Genomic DNA, 23,954 nt, shown 5'->3' with positions numbered 1-23,954 from the left:
ATAAAATCGGTCCAGCTACTTTGGAGGCAAAGGGGAATAGATTTAGGGAAACTGAAAATATTTCTAAGTAGTCATCAAGCCTTCATCCACCATTAACATTCTGGAATTTTACCTTTGAAAGTCACGTCTTCAAATAACTAATCTAGGTGAAAAAAAAAACCCTTGGGTGCACATCTACTTTAAGCTGCCATTTTGGCAAAGAGCTTCCTTGGACTTCTGCCTAGGTGCCACTTAACTCAGAGAAACCTAAATGCTCCCTGATGTCATCAAACATTTAACCCATCCTTAATGCATTTTTATTGCTCCTTTCACCAAAGATGCCAAAGATGTTGTAATTGGCATTTAGATGCTACTATAGCTGGAAAAAAAACCAAACACAAAAAAACCCCAAAACCCGAAAAACCCAAAACAACTTTTTAACAGGGAAAGGTTGCTGGATCATGCTTTAAAAATTAGAGGCAGTTTTAAATGTAGTAGACCAGTGAACATTGACAGTACAGGTTATTCTAGAAGTAGAAATAAGGACCCTCTCCTCTGTTCCACTAAAATGCCCCAAAAATGCAGCACTTACGAGAAAAACATCCAGCTTTAAGACTCCTGTCAAGAAAAGTATTTATCAGTCTAAATAGATTTAAGAGCAGAAGCGTGTTGATTCTTAGCACACTTGGCACACACACTTGCTTGACAGCAGTGCAAGGTCACACGCTGCAGTTAGAATGAACTCGAAGAACATGAAAATGGATTATTGTATTGTTAAATAGACTAATGGACCATGATCCAGAGGTAAATATTTCCCTTGTTTATTTTGGCAACACCAGGCATTGCACCAGGACTACTCTTCACGTCAGTGAATACAGGGAAGTTTGGCAGTGATTTCCATGTGGATAAATGTTGCTTGGTGTCCTGTGCACCCCACTGAAGCATGCCGTAGGGAATGGTCATGCTCATTCGTATGTTTCCATATGTACTTTGTCTCACCCTATGAAAATGAAACGTCCTTTTAAGAGCTCTAGGAGATTCTGTTTCAACAATGCTAAAAATGAACGAACAAAACAATTAAAAAAATAGACTTCTCTTACACATCCTGAAAACAGATGCAAAGAAGAGAGTTAATTTAACAGCTTTCTACCATAGTAAAATTCATTGTCAAAAAGAAAAGAAAAAAAAAAAAAACTATCAGGACTAAGAGTGAAGACTTCCTGCTACAGGAAGTCTCATTGTCACTCACTTTAGTGTCTCTGTCATCAATGTTCCCAACCTAAAACAGCCTGCTGAAGTGCATAGCAAAATGCCACCTAACCATCTGATACCCCTCAATTTAACCCACAGACATTTTCTACGTTTCTTCTTTTGTCAATGACTTGGACAACTTCCCTCCAACAAACCTTAGCACCATTTAAAAAAAATTGCAGGCTGCATTGGCTACTTCTCAGCCACATAAAACAACCTCATCTTGCAAGAAGTAGAGGAAGCTCCTGTCCATCTGTGGAAGAGCTGAAACAGCTACATCAAGGAAGCTATCTCCTGTACACAGTGAGAAATGCCATATGCTTGTGGGATTTGTAAGACAGAGCTACAGATCCTTAGGAGCCTTCTACTGGTGTTTTACTAGCCATTTCTCCAGGTCCAGGGCAAATGGAGGTTACAAGGCATCATCTGTAACTCTGTGCCATCGCCGCAGAGAGAAACTAATTAAGGGGATCCATATGTTGAAGCAGGGAGTGGGATACCTTTTCAGGTGATGAGTAGATACATGCATCCTGTAGCAGAGACAATGGGATGTTACACCAATGGCTTTAAGAAAAATAAAACACTGGCAACCTCTTTGTTCACATAAACCTCTAACGGTCTGCTGACCGAGATTCATTGGTATTTCTGGCTATGAGAATTTCAGCAAAAGCAGTTCATCAGTAACTCCTCTACTAGTCAGAGGAACATTTTGCCTGTCCACTGGAAGAAAGACGAGGAAGAACCGCATGGTTGCATTCAGTGTCTCTGGTTAGATTAAGATAAATCAGGAGCTTGTGTTTCTGTGCAGTACTTCAAAAGTAACCCCAGTGCATTTCTAAGGGTCATACTCTGACATTTGATTCTGTGGAATGTATAGTAGGTAGGCTTATTTAAAAGCTGCTCTTTCATACAGAGAATCCTTACAATATGAACCCACCACTGTCTTTTTTTCTCAAGATTTTGCCTTTATTTGATTCGTATCTCAGCCATCCTTAATATCTCAAATCTTTCCAATTGTGTCATAAAAAGAACACCAAAAAACCCCACAAACACACCAAATGTCTGTTTTGACTGGCATTTTCATGTGCTTATCTAGTCCAGCAGTGAATTCCCATCAAGGCACAATTTTAGGAGCTTCAGACAAACTGAATTTTCTCTATATAAGAAGTACAACATGGTATCAAAGAATAGAGGAAATTTTTTGTCCTCTCTGTAATTCTGTCAGTTACAATCTTAAAGGGCTGACTGACTTTGCTTAGTTTCAGTAGAGAGTTCAGAAATTCCGTTTCAAGTCTGATCTTACTGAGATTTCCATTTGAATAAAGTTTTTAAAAAAAAAAAAATTAAAATTCCAACATCCTAAATCTAATCTTGTCTCATCATCCAGTGATTGAAAGATGACTTAAAAAATTGAGAAAAAAATGGGTGGACAACATGCACGGGAAAGCAGCAATTTTAATTTATTTTAATAAAAAAATAGCAGCAACATTTTAATAAAAACCAATTAAGAAATACAGTGGTACCTTGGCAGCCAATCTGTGTGGTTTCCCTTTCAAGATCCAGTAACTGGAATGTGGAAGCAGTTACTCTTCTGTTCCAAATAATCTCATTGTAATAGCTTTCACTGAGAAGTTAATTAGGTTCGGTGTCCTCGTGAGCAATCATAGAATTAAGTTACACTTAAAAGGGTTTTAACAGACCTTTTTTGATGATCCCAGAAACCCCAGATTTATTTTAGGGTTCACATGACACCTGCCTTCACCCAACTCCTCCCATTTCTTTCTTTCCAGAGAGTACCAAAGACTCTTGTTTTCATCGTTCTGGTGCTTTTCATCAGAAATTTTTTTTATATGTATGTATGTTTTACAAAGATTCAGTTACATCATCAGCCAAAGTGAAAGAATGGTATGAGACACCAGTGAAGTATCTCTGTCTTTGTGGAAACTCTCTGAGTGAGCTGCAGTAGTGATGGGAAGGTTTATTTTGGTAATGTTAGTTTAATAACCCAAGCAGAAGTACTTACATGTGTTCATTAATTTTCCACCATCCTCGCTCACAGCCTTTAATATTCTTCTCACTGATGGTATAGTTATGAAACTTCAGAGCTATACCCAGGCTTTTCTGTGGAGTCTGTTGTGAGCAAGACAGACAGTGCAAGCAGTCTTCTTTTTCCTTTTGTGGACATAGTACATGAAAGTCTTTAGATTTATCTCAGCAATTACGATGCTTGGCAATGCCACGCTCTGGGAGCTGTGCTGACTTTGCCGCTCAACAGCCAGCGCTTGAGACATCTGCCAGCTATCCAGTCTTGAGTAAAAGCAAAGGTTGGCAAAGCCTCACCACAGCTGCAGGCTTTCTCCCCCTCTAGCCAACACTCCTTTCATCTTCAAAAAGCCACTGGTCATAGAAAGCAGCTTTTGTATCAAGATCAAAGCACTCAGACACATCCAAATTTACTTGTGTAGGGACACACAGCCCCAGCGGATTGTTAGCTAAGATACTGCACTGAATACCTGTGTCACCTTTGTAATGGTAGGAGCTGTTTCTACCACAATATTGTAGTCTTCTGCCAGCACCTGCTCAGTCAAGCATTCTTTAGCATTTTACAAAAGATTTTTAAGCCCAGCAGTTATCATGAAGGTTCATAATTAATTAGAATTTCCTTTATTAAAAGGAACAGAACCTTTTTGCAAGACAAGGCAATGTTCCTTTAAAAACAAGGGCTGGTTCAGGACAGGAATCCAGAAATGGGGATTTTTCTCCTTCTCTCTTACAGAAAATATTTGGGAAATGAGGGAAGTTTCATCATTGAACTACTGGGAAATTAAACTGTTTTGAGAAATAAGTCTTGGGGGTGCTCATGTTAAGTGTCCAGAAACTTTTCCCTCAGAAGTCCAGGGTTAATTGAAGACCTGAAGTTCAACAAAAAAGTAATCGCCTTAGCTTCCTAGAAAAGGAAGAGGCTGTAGGTCATGGCTAGCTGGATTCCATTCAGATTGGTGTGATTCAACGTGGGCAACCACTAACTTAACCAGACATGAGTAGCTTAAGCAGAAAGATGGGTAACCGGTGACGGCATTGTATCCATTGCCGGATTCTTTAGAGAGGAAAACACCAAGGGCAAACCATAAGTCAAAGATCATATTTTAGCAGCATCAATAGGGAAATACTAATGTCATCAGAGAAGGCACGACAGAACTATTTTAAACAGATGTAAACTTCTGGTCATTTGCTTTCAGGCAAGTACCTGAAAAGATGCAGAAAAAGGACACCAAGAAAAAACAGTCTGTGGGATTGTGCTGATAGGACAGAACATCTTAGGAGACAAAAATTCAATTTATTAAGCATAACAAAATAGACTGAGAAGAGTTATCAGAGAAGTGGCAGTAATAACTAGGTTAGAGGACTCTTTTGTACATACTTTTTTTCCAAATTTTGGGGGATGAGAAGAAGGGAATTAAAAACTTAAAGTCTTACATTCTCTGCCGTGAAGCAATTCTGCAGGCTAAACATCAAAACTTATCTCAGCTCTTCACTTTTATAATAGGAAAGCTTAGGAACTATGTTCTCTTCATTTAGAATAAATGCACAGAAAAAAAAGAAAAAACCCAACACAAAAAAACCTGAGCACAGCCAGTTATTCATCTATGTCATTTCTATAAACTGCCACATCTGGCAGGGTTACTGCTTACACAGTTGTTTCTGCTATACTTACAGGTTCTGTGTGCCCAAAACACACAACAGTGCCTATGAGAGAAAGAGATTCATGTTACCTGGAAGTTCCACGCACAAAGACATTTTGGAGGATAATAGCTTGGATAATAGGGACTTGTGATTCTCCCTTCATAGCCAATTTTCTCTTTTGTCACTATTGCTTTTCCACACCCTAGGGTCAAAAAAGGAGGCAAAAGTTTGTAAACCTTAATATATTTCCAGCAAAGCTATTCCGTGGGCTAAGCATCCAAATTTATCTGAAGTCTTCCACTGCAGAACAGGGCAGATTAGGAATTATATTTATCTGGGTTCAAGCTGTAAAAAGATACTTTTTCCAATGATGCAGACAGACAGACGGGGATGTAAAAATCTAGGAATGCTCGCTGGGCTCTGTAGGACCAGGAGAAAACATTGTGAAGTTTTATACCTGTTATTTCACCGAAGGCAGTTCTGCAAACAAGTCTCAGCGAACAGTGTTGCACATCAAGACATCCACACTGCAGTAGTACCTGAGGATCTCTAGTCTTAAAATGAAGCTAGTTAGAAGTGAAATGGACAACGCGCTAATCTAATCAGCCTCCTGGAAGCCAAAACTTCCTTTTATGACTGCTTAATGGATTTAGGGAATTAATTAAAAAAAAATACACACACACAGAAACCAACAAAGAAAACCCAGCCCTGAATTTAAACCAACCAAACAAACAAAAATAAAAGCCCTGAATTTAAAGTTACTTATGATGGAGAATTTATCACATGCTTTTATGATGGTGTTTTAATGCTTAATTACTCTCAACATGGAAAGTATGGAGCATCTTTTTGAGCAGCTTGAATTTCCTTGCATTGGATTGTGTTAGATTTTTCTCCTTGTGCTACTAGCATGATGTTCCTTGTACTATTTGTGACTATGATCTAACCACTTCCTAAAGCTTAAAGCAACAAAAAGCTGATTATGGACTTGATGCACAAACATAACTGACTCCTTTGTGTTAATGAGGAGGCAGGAACCGACAGAAAATGCAGACAAAGCTATTGAAGTTTTATTTTCTGAAAGCATTTTTTAGTGTTGAACTCCTTCCACCTTTAACGTCATCACTGAGTCTCAAACCAGGAGAGAGGCCAAAGCAGCGCTACTGCTGGAATAACAACTCCACCTACTGGCACATTGCAGTCCTGACCAACTGAATTCAGTCAGTACTGGATTCAGCCTTCTCCCTTCGTATTTCACTTAAGGACAGCTAATCTGCACAGATTAAATTAATCCAGAGGAAGACAGACACTCACTAATGCAGAGGAGATGAAGGAGAGAGACAGGCATGTAGAAAAAAAGAAACAGATACAGGAGTCATTTATCCATAGGAACATGACAGCCACTTTGGGATCTTAGACAGAAACAATACAATAAACACATTTCCAAACACAGAACAAACCTACTTTCTTGTGTAATGACCTCAAAATAGCCATGGAATTCCTTCCGTTTCTTTATTTGTACTGCCTTAAACATTACCAGCATGAGATTATTTGTGGACACAAGTGACATCAGTGAATCGGCTGGTTCACAAGCTCTGAGGGGGAAGAAAGGAGAGTACACACATAAGCACTCGGTAAAAAACAAAAACCCAAAACATTGCTCTCATTCTGTGCACAAATTTTCCACTGGTGCAGAGCTTACCTACTTCAAAGCCTAGTAAAAACTCCATGCTCTTAAACACAAAAGTACCAGTTTACAAGGCCAGTTAGAAACTCAGTATTGGAAAGTCACTTCTTACAAAAAAGAAAAAAATTGCAAACATGAAAAGGAAGATGGAATGGTTAGCTCTAGGAGATAATACTGACTTTCAGCCTTCACTCCAAGCAAAAATGAATGAAGCCAATAGTAAAGAAAGGCTTGTAGAAAGAGAAAATGTATTTTATTAGACCAACAGATTTAGCTTGGGGAGTGGGAAAGACAGGCAAGTTATTCTTCAAGTCAGAAATTAAGAACCTGAGCCAATCAACTAATCTCATTAAAAAAATGTTACTTTCCATACGCATTACCTAGCAGATATCCTCAGTCCTCTACAGATACTAATAAGAAAGTGAACACCATCTGCTGTTTCATAGACAAGTCAGTGAGTGATTCAGATTACTAGAGCACAGCTCTCGAAGAGGACTGAAAAGCCAATGTTCTTTTTTGAGGCTTATACACACACTGACAGGCCAGAGAAAAGGATTTCAGGGGTCAAAACACGGACCTCTTTCTACCTGATGGAGGTGGTGTCTTCATCTTTTGGTATGACAGATCCCTATGGAACTAGTAACCAGGAATTTCAAACAAAAAATCCCCAAACAAGCCTACTGCATCATTAAAGATAGAAAAAAAAATAGAAAAATAATTTTAAAATAAATAAATAAAAAATAGTCCACTTCCCTCAACGCATCAGAGCTTTAACTCTAGATTTTAATAACCCTCTAAACTACTCAAATAGAGCAGCTAAAAAAAGCGCTGAACTGGTGAGTGGCGGTAAGTATCCAAAGAATCACGAGACTTAGTTTTAGAACGTCAGTCTTCATATGAAGAGTTGTAATCTTCATATGGAAGAAAAGTTTGCTTAGGGAAGGAAATTTTGATATTTTCTTCTAGTTAGCATCTGTTTCCTGATAAGAAACAGAAAATTCCACCCAATAATGAGTGAACTTCTCATAGTTCTGCAGGTAGGTGAAGATGCACTCCAGTTGAAGAATAAAAAAGAATTTAAAGAATATTTAACTGTTTCTTTTATTAGCAAGATCAACTTTTCCACTTTTGTAAAAAAAAAAAAAAAAAAATTCTTTTGCCAGGTGATGTGTGCATAACGGATGAAGATCAGAGTATTTTTAACAAAACAAACCAAAACCCACCAAAAATGCAGTTGACAAATCTACAGAGAAAAAAAAAAACAAACCCAACAAAAAACCAAAAGAATTGTCAATGAATTCTCAATGAAAATTTATACTCACCGGTACAGCATCTTATGTGTGATTGGCATCAAAGAGTCATAAATGGTTAACGAGTCAGTGATGCAGTTATCTGCTTCAATCTGAAGGGATACTATTGAAAGACGAATAAGATGGCCCACTGATGCAATCAGCTTAAAATAGCAGATCGTTCCCCCTGAGGTAGCATGGATATCCAGAGGAAAGTGCTCATGTAGGTGATCAGCATACAGATCATACATACAATTTGTTCCTGTAGAAATGTCACATTTTCAATACTGGACACTCACTACAAAACTGTTAAATCCTCATAGAGTACAAAAAAAAAATCCTAAAAATAATTTTAAACTAAAGCAACATATGAAAGCATTGCTAAATGTGAAAACAAAGTAGGCTATGCTGCTGTTTGCATATTAGTTACAAGTCTGTGGTCAAGGAAAAGTCTATTCATAAAACTACAGAACATTACAAACAGTGCTGTAAATAGGTCCTTGTAGGCTATTTGCACAAAAGGACCGCCATTTTGTACAACAGGCATTCGCAGTTAACAAAGATCTGTGGAGCTCCCACAGGATAAAGTACTTAAATGTAATAATTGTTTACTGGGAATTGTTCATCAAGGCAGAAATTAACTGTTTACCCCTACAGATATTAGGATATTTATAATAAATAAAATAAAAACAAAATAAAAATCAAGCTACATTTTTGTATTACACTGGGGTTTTTAGATTATTGTTCAAACAATGAGGCTTCTCAGTATTTTATTGAGAAATGAGCTGTAAGTGCTACCACTAAATTCAGATTCACCAATTCATTCAGGTTGGAAGGGACGCTAGGACCTTTCTTGTTCAATGCCCTGCTCAAAGCAGGTTCAAAATCTAATTCGGAGCAGGAGTTTGTCCTGTCAATCTTTGAAAACATTTACAGCATTAGAAGTCACTGTTAGAAATGGAAGTACCGTGAAATGTAAACAATACATCTTAGCCTACAAAATACGTTTATTAAAAAAAAAAAGAAAAAGAAAAAGAGAAAGAAGGCAAAAAACGTTGTGCCATAATTTAGATAAGAATCACCAGAAAATGACCCTACTTGCATCCAAATTTACAATTAACCTGAAATAATTGTTGCTTTCAAGTCAAACATATTGAGGTCTTTATTTCAATTCAATATTGCAGCTCCCATTCAGCAAAAAGCTTAGGGATTTTTTTGTTTGGTCATATCTGAAACTCTTAACATAGCTCTTTGAAAGGTGAGAAAGAGGAAAATGCAAATTAGGGAGAATAAGATCCAAAGTAAATATTTGCATTAATTTCTGCCTATTAAAAAGACAAGTTTCTGAAATAGTTACTATCGTGGAACACCAATTAGAGTACTGTGAAATTTCACTATCAATTGTTGACTCAGATTAAGTATCGGCCTTTTAACCAGCAGCTAATCAAGACAGGAAGTGGCAGGCTTTGTCTGACTTCCACTTCTAATTTACAGTCTTGAAACTAATGCTATGAATGTTCGTGAACAATCTGTAAGGGTCACATACCGCTCAGCTGAATTACAGTTATAACTATTTAAAGCTTTGGCTGAGCCATTGTTCTTCCTTCTTCCTTCTTGTTCTTATCTCTTCCCAATAACATTCTTTTTTATAGTAGTTATTTGTGCTTATTTACTCACCCCTGACAAAACCAGCTTTGATCATAAACTTCAGAATTATGTGACTACCATTATTTCTACTAAGTGGTTAGTAATGTGACGAGCTCACTGCTGGTGAGGAGCATGGTGCAGAGATTTCAGAGCTGGCTCTGGAATTAGAAGTAGTGCAAGCATACCAGTTTAAAACCAAAGCTGGATACAGTCTTTACCCAAGCAGACCCTGCGTAGCCAGATACCCTGGCAATGCAAGTAGAGATTCAGCTGATGCGAGTGACAGTCCCTTCTCCAACCCATTCTTCAACAAATCTGCACTCCAGTGCTGTGCCTGAACTAATAACTAGGTGTAGCTTCGTGCCAAAGTAACTCTGTTGCTCTCAAAATACAACCAGGCGATGCACCTTCCTTGTATGCTGCTGCATTAACACCTTAACCTCTGCACCATATTCTATAGTCCTAAGCAGACACACTCAAGGTACCCCAACAAATGAAATTCCACCACTATAAGACTTTCTCAACTCCTGTGGCAATCCATGTTGTTGTTCCCCTGCAACTTCATTGCATACCAGCACTACGCTTCTCATAGATACCAGTTGCCACCTGTGGTTGACTACATTGTAAGTGTCTGAAAGATGTCTAGAATGGCAGGTCATCTTTCTCCCTTTGTGTGAAAGATACCATATAAGTCCTAAAAAAGCCTTAGAATCAATATTTGTGTTGTACCGTTCTTATTTTCTTCTCCTTTAGGGAATGCACTCTGGAATAAATTGAAACTAACTGTACTAATTCCTCTGCCCTGGAACACTGAACTGGGAGATGAAATTGCTCTACAAGTAAGCACCAATGCACAAAATTCTTTTATATAATTAAAATATGTGTAAGGACATGTGACAGAGGCTGATATTGCTACGCTTTGCAGTTTAAGTCAGGAAAGGTTTTGAGCAAATGAATGCTGTAGCAAACTTGACTTGAATTTTGAGAAATTATGGGCTGATATCAATCTAAGCATCGCAAACCACGGCCCAGGGTCTGTGACCCAAAGTCCACCTGTGGACAGCAGTACTAGGAGACCTTGACTTGGCTGCAGTGACAAAAGTTATTGTTGAATTCTGAGAAAGTACGCAAGCTAAAACATTGCAAGATAACAGAAGCAGAAAACACAGATGGAAATGTAATTGTTGAAATAGTACAAGTTAATGTCTCAGAAAAGACAAATACAGACATGGAAAGGTATAAAGCCCTTAAAAAACTGAAAGGGTGCACCTTCACAAGATGAAAAGTAAGCCTGTGTCAAGGAACGAGGGAGGCCGACACATCCCTACCTGCTTGACAATTGCTGGCCCAGCAGAGACTTATCAGGTGTCTGCATCAAAGGTGATTAGTATACTATTGTTTAGCCTAGTAGCACTTTTTTTGTAGGTACCTACTCCACATACGAGTGAACATAGATGCGCTGTACTTTTACTGCTTGTAAAGTCTCTGCACACTGCCAAAGTACCCTACTGGGAGGTTTACACTGTGAAACCAAGCAGGTATATAAGTAGTGTCTCCCATGACCCTGGCAAAACTGAACTGCTTAAACTAATTTCTGTTAGGGAATTCATTCAAAAGAAAAACTCGTCATTAACCTTGGAGAAAAGAGAGTAAGGGAGGATAAAGAACGGACAAAAGCATTGCTATTGTTTATCTCAAAAGCCAATAAAGAGATTTAAAGTCAGTACTGCCCGGTTTAGAAAAGCTTAATCTTCTCTTCAGCACAGAGTGAACAACTAACCGACTGAGTTTATTTCCTACCATGCCATCAGGTACATCTAAAAAATTTACCAGTCACACTAAAGGCAGATAGTTTCTGTATTTGTTGCATGTGAGACTCTTGGTCACTCTTATAGCAACTCAGGACATAAATGCCAAGGCTGAATTTAACCCTCTTAAATCAACACTGAACAGTATCTTTGAGTCTAAGACATGAACTAAAAGTTTTGTTCTCCACCTCTCCTCTGTCAGGAAGCTGCCAAAATGGTGAATTACCTGTTCCCGTTGTTGACCAATAATCTGACCGAAGACCTGCTGCACAGAAAAGAAGTTGTGTGAGTCTTCTCGTTTGCCCAAATCCAGAATTCAGGGTTTAATTTAATCACACTTCTTTAATCATAACACTAAACACACAGGATGAAACAGCTATCTCAACAAGGGAGGCTGCCCAAGCCCCCTTCATTTCTGTAAATTCTGCAAGCAACTTTGGAGGTATCATGTCCCCAGACATCTTAGCTCCTGAGGCAAGAAGAGACTGCATGTCAATTAAGTAGTCAAATTTAACTGAAGGACTGAGACAGAGGTACCCAGGAGGTCATTTTCTCACCCTTGGCCACAGCCTTTTTCAGCTTTCAGTTGGACAGAGTTGTTGAATGAAGCTTGTTCTGTCCTTTGTTTATAGAGCTGAAAATCATACAATATTTTGTAGCTAATTACATTAAACAGATACTTCCTCCCCAGATAGGAATGGCACAGGAGTTGTTTAATGAATGGGCAGCTTTATAATCAGTTTCTTAATCTTTAATAAAGGGGTGACAAGAATCTCATTTTCAATGGAGGGGCTAAAGTTTGATCCATGTGGAAACCTTAACCCTTCATCTTTTTATATTTTTAAAGTCACAGACTGACCCAAATCTGAGCTGGCTAAGCTGTCAGGCTTAGCTCCTGAATTTGAACATAAGCACTCCAAGTAAAGGAAGTTTTGCAATCGGTGTTCACAGGGATACTTTGTACCTTGATTTGACCTCAAATCTGGTTTTGATTTTCCTTTTCCTTTTTTTTTTTTTTTCTGTAGTAATTTTAGTATTAGAAGCTAAAGATGCTGGATAAAGATTTTGCTTTATTTATAGAATTTGCTTGTCCAAGATAAAAATGTTTGCTTACCAAAGTGTTTCCTCAAGGATATGGGTATATGCTAATACTAACCACTTAGTACAATGGAGTCCATGTCGACCGCAAGGCCCTGAAGACTTCCCACCGAGGTCCGGTTAATGATACTTGTCTGAATGGAATCCTTTAAAATGGCAGCCACACAATCCTCACACAGCACTTGGCCTTTCGCCTGTGGTACCACAAATACGATCCAGAAATGAATAAGGAGGCCTCCATTGTTGTTGTTACTGAAATAAAAAGGTCCTACAGATTACCATCATGTTGAAAGTTTTCTGAAGACTAGACTCTCAACACAAGCTTCTGAAGTACAAATTTAGAAGGGTATGGCTTATTTCTGTCTTGCCTTGTTGCTTTGACACACTGAATGTATTTTCTCTCCTAAAAAAAAAAAAAAAAAAAAAAAAAAAGGCCCAAAATGCCAAACGCGCTCCTCACTCCCAGTTGGGGATCTTCACTAGGCTGACTTCCTGAGGGCTCCTGACTTTTGAGATCTATGGAAATCATCATGTCTACTTGAATTAGAGCTGGATTATCTCCTAAAGATCATTGGATTGGAGTAACTAATCCTCTAGAATTAATTGCATACATAATATTAGCATAAATGTACTTTATTACAGTATGGGGATTTTCCCCTTCTTCTGTCGATAGAGAACAGTTTTATACCAATAACATAACTTATAAAATATGTGCAATTTGGTGAATAATACAGAGTTGTTCTCTAACAGCATGTTTAAATGGTTAAACTTCTGTGTGACTTATCAGCCAAAGTATCACCAAACCTCTTTAGGGACATTATTTCTGTTTACCTTAGATTATACTCCTGGCAGACAAGGAACTGCTTATATGACTTTAGTTTGCCCTTAACTTTTGTGAAATGAATTGGTACAGGTACAAGTGCATAGCAAAAAGATTAAATCATAACCACCAAAAATAGGTTTCTATTGTGGGCTCATTTCATACTACCCAGCAGAAATACAATTACATTAACCACAGTTTTACCTGACTTCTGAAACTGTGGACTGCTTATAAAATTTGGAGAAAGAAGAGGTTGTGTAGACCAAGTTCATCTGAAAGAGAAAGTATTAAGCCAATGAAGATTTAGCATTTCTGAAAATCAGCCATACCTAGAGATGTTATATGCCTAGGCTTTCCTAGGAACATCCTCTTTTCCACCAAGAATACGCAATCTGCACACATTTCCAGACATACAGCAGCCAAGCTAGACAGAGCAGTAGACATGAACAGACCAGCTCTATAATGCACCCATAACAAGTCCAATATTCCCAGGAAACATCAAATCTGCCCATGGCCAGCTGATGTTTACAGCAATGCTTTTTCCAAATAAATGAGTTTTGAGAAGAATGCACATTCTTTGCCCAACAAATCCCAAACACAGAGGGCTTCCCTATCCTGATGCTGAAACTTAGGGCCAGTCTTCAGGAAATAAGCACGTACTCCTAACATTTCGTGTGTTGGTACTAAGGTGCAGTTAACAGCACATATGAGAGCTTTTTCCACAGAATCACAGAAAGACTGAGGTTGGAAGGGGCCTCTGGAGAGCATCTAGTTCAACCCCTCTGCTCAAAGCAGGATCAACTACACCAAGTTGCTCAGGGCCATGTCCCGTTGAATATCTCCAAGAATGGAGACTCCGCAGCCTCTCTGGACAACATACTCCAGTGTTTGATCACCTTCACAGTTAAGCAGGGTTTTTTATGTGGAATTTTCTTGCATTTCAATTCAGTTTGTGTCTATTTTCTTCACTAATGGCTTCGTATTAACATATTTCTTTCCAAGACACAGTGTAATATATGCGGAGAAGGAAAAACTCTGCTCATTTCATACTGCGGGACTGCCTCTGGGGAAAGCAAGCTCTCAATTCCACCAGTTCTTTGTTTGTGTGTGATGATACCAGTGTGACAATAACTTCATTCCTCTTGTTCAAAGAGGCACACTTCTAAAGCCACAAGGTGGCATGTACCTCAAGCTGTTCAGACCTCATCCTGCTGCTTAATGGTTAAAATTAACGCTCAAAAGACTGTAACACGGATTATTTTGAAGCAAAGACTGTAAAAATCACATTAATATTAGTCCCTAATTTCTAGTGTTTGACACAGGAAGTTTGAACAATTATTTTAAGGGCCTAAATAAAACGGGTGGAGCTCAGTTTTTCTCCGGATTAGGCTACAAGGGATTTTATATATTGCTATCGAAGGGGAAAGGAGCCTATCTTGAGAGGTTCTACCACTCTGGAGGTCTCTGGGCCATGAACAAAAGGATTTCAAGGAGAAAAACAAACAAAATCCCAAATCCCCCACATCCCTACTAACAATTCTAGTCAACAGTCGTGTCACTGAGAAGCGCAGTTTCAGCAATGTAAAATCTGTTGGTGAGTTCAGGCAAAGTTTACAGACAAAAAAATATAATTTCCAAGTTACGTTCAAGCAGTAGGTGGTGACACTGACAGTTCACTCTCTCCCCTATGCGCGACAACGGCAGGATGCTCTGGGACAAGAGCAAGACACAGGGCTCACAGCAGGTTAGAGCTGCTCCATGGAGAGTGGGGAAAGGACACTTCTTGTGCTCGTTGTCTGTCACCCCTGGCTGAAAGCACTTCAGCCGTTAAGATGCAGGACTAGGAAAACTAGACTACCTGCTTTCAAGTCTTTTGTGATCCAGCTTTTAAAGGGAGGAAAAAAGATAGAGCTAGAAAACAGGAACATGAGTTCATATTATAAGATAACAAAAACTTAGCAATTATTCAACAATCTCTTGGTTCCATCTGACATTATTATTGGTTTTTTTATTTGTTTAGCAGTTTTCTTACTATTGCTTGAATCCTTATGTGGACAGTGCTGCATTTCCTGGCGTTAATGTCTTTTTCCTCCCCACACCATATGTCTTTAAAGTCAAATTTGCTCTTAACCAAGATTCCCAGCCCTCTCTTCCCACTCTAGAGCAGCCTTAACTGCCTATAACAGGTTGCTACTTCTGCTTTGACTGATGTAAGGTGTTTGGGAAGAATAATGGTCTTTAGAATACCTGGCATCAGAAGGAAATGTAAATGTAAATATGTTTGAGAACTCGAGGGTAATTACAGATCCTCTAAGGCAGAAGACTGGCAGCAGATACCAATTTAAATGCAAAAGACTTCATCGGTTTAATGTCTTAAAAATGGCAATTAAGTTTTGCAGGGCTTGTGTAGAGTTCTATTCATAGATTCCAATTTGTGGGGGGAAATACGTAAATTTTTTAGTAAATGTAAAAATCAAACAGACCTTTTCAAAACTCACTTTGTGATTAACAAGCTGAAAGCACTCAGTTCCTTCCTGCCTCCAGATAGCCACCCTTTGTACATAGTTTCCCTGGGGGTGGGAAAGCAGAACATAGCAGACTCAATGGCACCTGAAAGTCACACCTCTTGTTCACAGCTCTGATCTTTTTGCTAGCCAAGCAGCCCACTCATCTTACCACATGCTGCACATTCTGTGCCACGGAGAGGAATTCTTTCGACTCCTTCTGCCTATATTCTGGGAGAAACTCTATGTTGGCAACACGAAACAGTCCAACAAAATACAATGCATCTTTGTTTTCTGCCTGAACTGCAAGAAACAAGACAGTTAGCCTCCAATATTTTTATTGTTTTTTAATAATGACATTTTTTTCCTGATTAAATTCTAAACCAAATTAATCTATTCAGCCTTACAGTGGAAAGGAGTACCAAGTGAACGCTATGTTTTCACAGCCAAACTGTTCTAGATGAGTACCACAACATGGAAGTTAATTGAGTTCTACACGCAAGATAAGATACCACCATACAAATGAACCAGCATAATGAAGGCAATATTAACATCCAGATTCTGGAGCATCCCTAAGGAATCCTAGGCAATATTAGCATTGGGGGTTTAAAGAGGAGAAGATAGCTTTTACTGCCCACTTAGACACATCAAGCAAGAAGAAAACATTCCACAGAAGTGATAGTTTCTTGTCCTGTCCAGTGTTTTTACAGGTTTTACAAATATTTGCCTTCTATATTTTATTCCCCTTTAATTTCTTTAAATCTATTCTGCATGAAAGACAAAGAATTTGGCCTTCAACAGGCCAAGAAACACAGTGGAAACCAAAATTTGAGGAACCACGTTCATAGGAACTGTCAGGTCTGCACCATTAGCTAGCACATGTGAAAAAAAATGTTTTGGATAACACTTCAAATAAAAAGTCACACTTCCTAAAGCCAGCAGCTATGCCTGCTCTTATAATTACTTGTTAATTCAACTGTCTGAAGTCTTAACAGAGACACTCAAAAGTTTTCAGGCCCCATTTTAAAAAGTTTCATGTTTATTTTAGAAAGAGCCTTCAGGACAAGTGAGATACTAAAACCAACTGAAAGTGCTATTGGGTTATAGTGATGTATGAAATTGGCATGAGCTTTCAGCAACTCACCAATGAACAGCCACAGTAATGTCCAGGTTACAACTCCTAAAATGAATAGAATGAGGGTAAAGAGAATTATTTTGTTTTGAAGATTCCACAGGAACTTATCTTTTTTCTTCGATTTCAATTTGCCATGTTTTTTCCTTGCCAGAATCCTCTTTGCCAACTTATCTTCTGCAGCTACCATTTGGACTGAGATGTTGGCTACCTAAAAAAGGTGAAAGAGAACAAAAAATGTGAAATATTTCTAACAGCAAATGACTGACCAATGACTAGAACAGATTCCCACACATATTTGTCTGTTTGCATATACACAACTATCATTAACTTAGTAGCAGTTTAAAACTCCAGTCAGAAAGTAAGGTCCTTTTCTTCCAGACACTTGCCAATATAACAGTCAGACCCTATTGCATAAGGATGTAAAAACACAATGTACCCTAGGATAACAGCTCACCATGAAACAGCTACCCAGCATTAACCATCTGAATGAATGCCAATATACTCGTGCAACCCTCATTAGTGTAAATTAGCCCTCTTTAGTCCAAAGGGTAGACAAAGCTGAATTACCTTGCACTGTCTGCAGCTGAGTACTGTATACACAGACCAGTACCGCAGAACTGCAGCTTTTCACCAACAGCTTGGTAACATAACCTAGCAAGGTGTCTTATGACCCAAATAGCTTCTATGCTTACACAAGTTTGTTGCAGAAGCAGACACAAGTTCAGCCATTCATTCCTTTTGTGTGAAGTGGGAGGGAAGGGTTAGTGTGATATTCAAATAGTCAATCCTTCTTCCAATACTATGGCTTGTCATTTCACTGCTAAAGAACCAAGAAACAGGCATATGCACACTATCATTTCTTCCTCCCAGCCCACGGTCAAAATGTCACTGCTGTTTCAAAAAAAGCCACTTTCTTCTCAGATCAGAACTATCCCAATACAAGTGGGCTCAACCCACTCATTGCTCCGAAAAAAGTCTCTGCTTACTTTCAGGATGAGGAGCAGTGAGTACAGACATCCTCCTCCTGCATGTCCAGCTCCCTCTGAGAAGTTCCCTCCAGTGAACAGGAGGACACAGCACAGGTCTTGCTGGGATGGGACCCGGACAAGGTCATCACCTGGATATCCAGCCCCTTGACAGTTTATTTTGAAGTACAGTCCCAGATTTTCCAAAGCTAGATCCAAAATATCTCCTGACCATCTTATCTAGGTACAAAAGACTACTATGTGACCATTTCTGCATTTGCAGGAGCAGTTTCTACTTCCTATAAGTATTTTATCTATCTACAGTTTGGTCTGTTCTGGAAAATCTGTTTGTACCAGACACTCCCCTAGGCATTTTCCTCTGCAGGAGATAACCAACGCATTTAAGCATACAAATAATGTCTATCAGTTGCTGCAGGCACAGCAAGAGCTGCCTGGGGACATCTCTGGCACTTTATAAAATTCCCGTTTGGAGAGCTCGCGTGACAGTCAAACGCTTTGTTGTGAGATCAGCGAGAGGTTCAATCACCTTTTCTCAAGTCAATTCATTGCCTCATCTATGCAGAGGTTAGCTGGCAAGTTCCTGGACCACTCAGGGCATTAATGACCAAGTGTACTGGGTATGAACACAGGCATAGCTGTGCGTGGAGAGATTCCAGGGGAGGGCCACCAAGAGGCGAGGGACCGAAGGATGTGATGTACAGCAAAAAGCTGAGAGCCCTGGGATTGTTTAGCAGAAGACAAGAAGGCAAAGTCAGTGTGAGTAATTCTAATTATAGATTTCCCTACCTAAAGCGGGTTATGGAGAAAACAGAGCCACACTTTTCTCACTGATGCACGTTGAAGAGACAGCCACAACAGTCACGCATGGCAGCAGGGGAAAGTCCAGCTGGACATACTGGGGGGTGGAGGGGAGGAGAGGGGAAAAGTATTTCGTCATGAGGACCATGCACCTGAGCCATGCCCAGAGAGGACAGGGAACCTCCATCCCTGGAGATACTCAAAACTCAATGGGATAAGGCCACAAGAAATCTGTTCTGGATTTGATGTTAGCTCTGTTTGTAAAAAATGATTGGTAGATCACTTTCAGAAGTCTCCACCCACGTAAATTTTTCTATGATTCTCTGATATTATGCTTTCAATAAGAGAGCTTTTTGTACCCTCACAGAGAGAGCATAAACAACATCATCACAAATATCCTGCCAGTCCCATAGTCAAATACAATGGCTAGCAATCTTTGACCTCAGAGTTGAGGATGTTCAAAGATGAGAAGAAAAAAGAGTAATGAGTAATAACAAGTAGAGTAATAAAACCCAGTAGTACACTTTACAATTTCCTCAAACAAAACATGAAAACACTGAACTGGAAGATTTCAGACTGTTATCTTCTATCTAGGTAATTAACTGCACTTGTTTTGCATGTTCTCAAGAAGAACTCAATTTGCCTGTCTTCTGTATTTTTTAAAAACCTTATTGAGTATAATTCTGTTTAAGGATGAAAACCAAATTGCCTATCTGTTTGTTTAAAGCTCTGCACTGTCATGTAAAGTTCCCTTACACACTCAGGTGTCCAATAGGACAGCTTGAGACAGCTGAATGAATGCTCAGTTCTGACATCTGAAATTTGGGCCACTTTCATCAAGGTTCCCTCAAGAATATTTCATATTTAAGTTTTCCCATGTCATTCATTTTTGTAACTGTAGACCTAACCAGACAGATTTATTCTTAAAAATTAGATACAAAGTTCCTGTCAAGGATCGTTAAAGACTGCTCAAGATCTACATCACTGGACTATAAGTATGCACTTGAAACAGCTAATGCCTTCATTGCATTTACCGCAATTCTAATCTTATTTTAAAAAATGCACTTCATGTATCAAGGTTTGCATGGCAAAGTTCTCTACTACACAGGATTCATAGGAATATTGAATGCTATGGTCTACATTTTAAATATTTCCATAGGTTATATTAGTTTACCATAAACACTTTATAGTAAGAAAAACAAAGGCAAAGTTAAGCTGTTCCCTTACCTCAGTAAGGATCACAATTGTTAATTCAGCTTTCCTCTCTACTGCAACTTAGTTCTTGCAGTCTAGAACTAGTTTCCAGCTAAAATTGCAATTCGACTATCAACATACACTGAATTATTTAATTGCTTCTTTGTCATGAGTTAATGCTCATGCAATAATCCCCTTCTGTATCTTCTCAGGGAAAAGCGAAACACTTTACTGTTGCCTTTCTTGCCCAGAAATTGATTTCTCTTTGGAAAAACACGCTGCCATGCCACCAATATAAGCTTTTCCTCTTGTCACACTGACATTCTCATTATTTCAGTTGTATGAAAATACATGTTACTAGCAATCTGAAGGTATACAAACGTATGTTGGCATTTTCAGATTGAGTTATAAAATAGAAAGTTATAACAAATCCAACTAGGATGTTAAGTTTAATACTTGAGAATTAGATCATAAGAGATCTAATAGTGTCAAGAAGTGTATGAAATCAAGAATGCTTAAGTCACCTACTTACACTTAGTTCTTCAGGTTTAGCTGCTGGGTGATCATTTTTTTCATCCATTCCAGCAGAATTTATTTTATTGCTTGTCCCAGCTGAAAAAGAGCCTTACACCTTTTCTCAGGCACCACGTCTACTTCTGAAGCTAAAGACAGCTAACAGCAATGTCCAGGACCAAGCGAGGCATCAATTTACTTCGGTGAGTTTCCAGTTGTAATCTCATCTGCCCTGTTGCTCTTTTGTGAATATTAGAAGGATGCTATCAAGTAACTTTAGACATCAAATTCGGACTTAATAAATAGACTTTTGTAGTCTTTTTAAGCTGAAATAGACTCCAACTTGTTAAAACAAAATCACAGTGCTAAAATCTGTATATCATTAAAACTCCACAAAATTAGTTGCCATAAACAAGAGAAGTAGCAAGTAAAATGTAAATATGAGAGCAAAATCATGCAACTAAAAGAAGGAAAATAAATTTAAGCACCTTGAGTAAGACTGCTGCAAATAGCAGATAACAATTTCAAACCAAGAAGAGCATTTTGACTCTTTTCTAGGGTTTTGTAATATGCCTTTTGAACACTCAAATTTGGTTATTTTATTGTAACTGAGAAATAAGCTGCTCCAGGCAACATATTTTGTATTGATAAAATAGATCAGGCTTCAAACTGAGAATCCTTTTTGTAATCAGATGCAGGAAGTCACTTGTACCATAACAGTTCCATCGTATTTTCTTTGATAATTAAATATTTATGGAGGATGTAAAACAGTACTTTCCTCAATGGATGCTAACTATAGAGCTGTCTTTACTTTTAAGTGATTAACAATCTCAATGCCTTCCTTGGGTCAACTTCAGAAATAGCACTGGAGAAATGCCAACTTTTTAGTATAAAAAATACAGCTTCTATTAATTTATCTTTAAAGATATAAAACGTAGACTAACAATCATAAAAACTTTAGCAACACAGTAGTGAGTAGGGTAGAGGTATAGAATTTAAAAGATGTAGTCAGATCTCATAACAGGTGAGCTCCAGGCGCAATCCATGCTCCATCGGTAATAGCAATAGATGACTTCAACTACAAGGCAAAAAAATCCTACAGTTAGATAACATACTTGTAAACTAAAATATTTCTTGTCTATGTGTTAGTCTTTGGCTTATGCCCTGAAGCACAATATTTATGTCCTCAGTCATTGTTTGTTATTTGTTCTGCAACATATTTTAACCATATGAAGAGATACTTTAACCTTTGGGCCTTATTAATGCTTTAATAGCACAGGAAAATCTGTTAATTTATTCCATATTACTATATATGATTGCTTCCATTTCCCACTTTTTTTTTCTTTTTTTAACACAATTTTTCGGGGGACTACGGTGGTCTTTTAAAGTGTTCGTGTAATTCCCAAAAGTCTCCCACTATCCTGCGCACAGGGAGTTACTATGATACAAATGGTACTTCAGAAGCTGGTCCATAGATTAAAAGAGCATTGTACATAAAAATACTTACCCCTTGTTGGTATCAAAGTCTTTCGCATGTTTATTCAATAAGTCCTTTATGCTCTGAGGAAGCACAGTTATCATCTCCAGATTTCACTTTTCTTCAGCCATTTAACTTCACATATTTTCTCCTGAGAAGATAAAAATAATCATGGTGTTTGTTATTGAAGTAGCAACAAGAGTCAATCAAAAGGTATAGCATTAAATGCATGCTTTAAACCTGGTAAGAAAATTATATGCCATTTTCTCTAGATTACACAGAAAGGCTGAGGTAGAAGTTATTTCCATTCCTTCAACGAGGTAAAATAACATTATTACTCACCTTTCACATACCTAAGATGTCTATGGGCCACTTGTATGAAATAAATAAGTGAAGCAAAAAATAAAATGACGGATAAGGAGGAGGAGGTCCTCCAGGTGCCAGAGCAGAGATCCATGCTGCAGCCCATGGAGGAGACCATGCTGGAGCAGATGGATATTCCTGAAGGACTGTGGCTCATGGAAAGCCCATGCTGGAGCAGAGGAAAAGAGTGAGAAAGAAGGAGCAGCAGAGAGAAACCATTGTACACTGACCATAACGACCATCCCCTATTCAGGGTTCGGGGGGTGGAGGGGGATGGGCAGGTAGAGGAGTCTGAGTGAAGAAATGAAGTTGAGCCTGGGAAAGGGGGGAAGAACAGTGTTGTTTCAATGTTTGCCTTTTTGTTTCCCACTAACCAAATTAGTAGTTACATTTTTATTTTAATTGGCAATAAATTAAATCAATTTTCCCCAAGTTGAGTCTGTTTTCCCGTGACAGCAATTGGCAAATAATCTCCTTGTCTTCATCTCAAACTACTATTTTTCTCTCCTTCCTGTTCTTCCCATTTTCTCCCCCAATCCTGCTGAGGAAGGGAGGGAAGGACTGAGTGGCTGGGTGAGAGTTTGGCTGATAGCCATGGCCAACCCACAACAATGTTGCAGTACCTGATACTTAACTTCTTCCTCTCGTCCCTTTAAAAAGCAAAATCAGGGTTTGAGGTTTTTTTCAAGATAAGTGCATTCTGTTTCCAAGTAAAGCTAAGAATAAAGAGGTTGACAAACTGAAATAAAACATGAAACACATTAGAAATTAAATCATCTTATGAAAATGAACAGGACTGTTTCCTTCTGTTTCATTAATTGCATGTTCCCTCTATAAAGAAAGTCTGAAGATTAAAAAAATTTGAAGCCAATGCAAACCATAGGCTTACTGTCTCAGGTTCCCCTGATAAATACCAGTGATTCCAGGTCAGCTTGAAAAGTTAATACAAGCCAATTATTCCATTTCTGAGCTCCGTGGAGAAATGTGCTTTCACGTAGGTCCACCTGAAAGGGCTATTGACTTTAAGCCATGGTACGCATTAACTGGTATTAAGCAGCTTGATTTTATCTTCTGCAAGTAATGGATATCAAAACATGCCTCTTATCTCTTTCTGACCCAAATCAATGTAACACCTATGTTGATTAGTTTCAGAAGCATCCTATTTTCTTGCCCTTGTCATGGCTTCTAGACCAGTTCCACCTCCTCATGCTTTCCTACTACTACAAAACCCACTGTCACAAATCACAGACTTCTCAGTTTATTCACACAATGACAGTGATGCTTGGTTTTACTCACATCATTCTCTTAGGGCTGCAGTTACCTCACGCACATCTATTTGGTAACCTGACTTTCTGTTTCCCACCTCTCCAAGACCCTGTCACCTTGTTAGTCTAATCTATGACCCCCTAACCCATTGAGTCCCTCATTAAGGGAAAGGCTGCAGCAGATCTATGCGACAGCCTCAAGCCACAGCTGAGATGTCTGCCTATATTACATAGATACATGGAGGAAGCTGGAATTCCAGTGATTCAGCTCTCTAAGAGAAAAAGGTTGTCTTGTGCTGCACAAACCAGGTGCTATGCTAGGAGAGAGGTAGGGTTCATCTCACCTGTCTCAGACTGTCTAGAAGTTAGGCATATAAATCCAAGTTTGTTTTCTAGACTCAGCCTATACACAATACTGAGTCTATACTCAGACCCATCCAGAGGGATCTGGACAAGAGA

The 23,954-nt window shown here is 38.6% G+C and overlaps 1 protein-coding gene across 1 annotated transcript in view; it reads right to left on the bottom strand.

The window, feature by feature from the left end:
• Positions 1–20,617, bottom strand: part of TMPRSS7 (transmembrane protease, serine 7) — a gene marked incomplete at its 3' end in the record, with an annotated part of 28,585 nt that extends 7,968 nt beyond the window's left edge. The window contains 11 exon segments of the mRNA XM_009579297.1: positions 3,254–3,360; positions 5,004–5,116; positions 6,376–6,506; positions 7,921–8,149; positions 11,569–11,607; positions 12,499–12,692; positions 13,465–13,532; positions 15,937–16,067; positions 16,909–17,107; positions 20,410–20,499; positions 20,501–20,617. Of these exon segments, the coding sequence (XP_009577592.1) occupies positions 3,254–3,360; positions 5,004–5,116; positions 6,376–6,506; positions 7,921–8,149; positions 11,569–11,607; positions 12,499–12,692; positions 13,465–13,532; positions 15,937–16,067; positions 16,909–17,107; positions 20,410–20,499; positions 20,501–20,617 (1,418 nt within the window).
• Between the last annotated feature and the right edge of the window lie 3,337 nt (positions 20,618–23,954).

This window comes from Fulmarus glacialis, unplaced genomic scaffold, assembly GCF_000690835.1.
Source record: "Fulmarus glacialis isolate BGI_N327 unplaced genomic scaffold, ASM69083v1 scaffold17886, whole genome shotgun sequence".
Classification (NCBI taxonomy): Eukaryota; Metazoa; Chordata; class Aves; order Procellariiformes; family Procellariidae; genus Fulmarus; species Fulmarus glacialis.
Note: the sequence above shows the minus strand (reverse complement) of the source record. Positions and strands in the feature narration are given on the sequence as shown.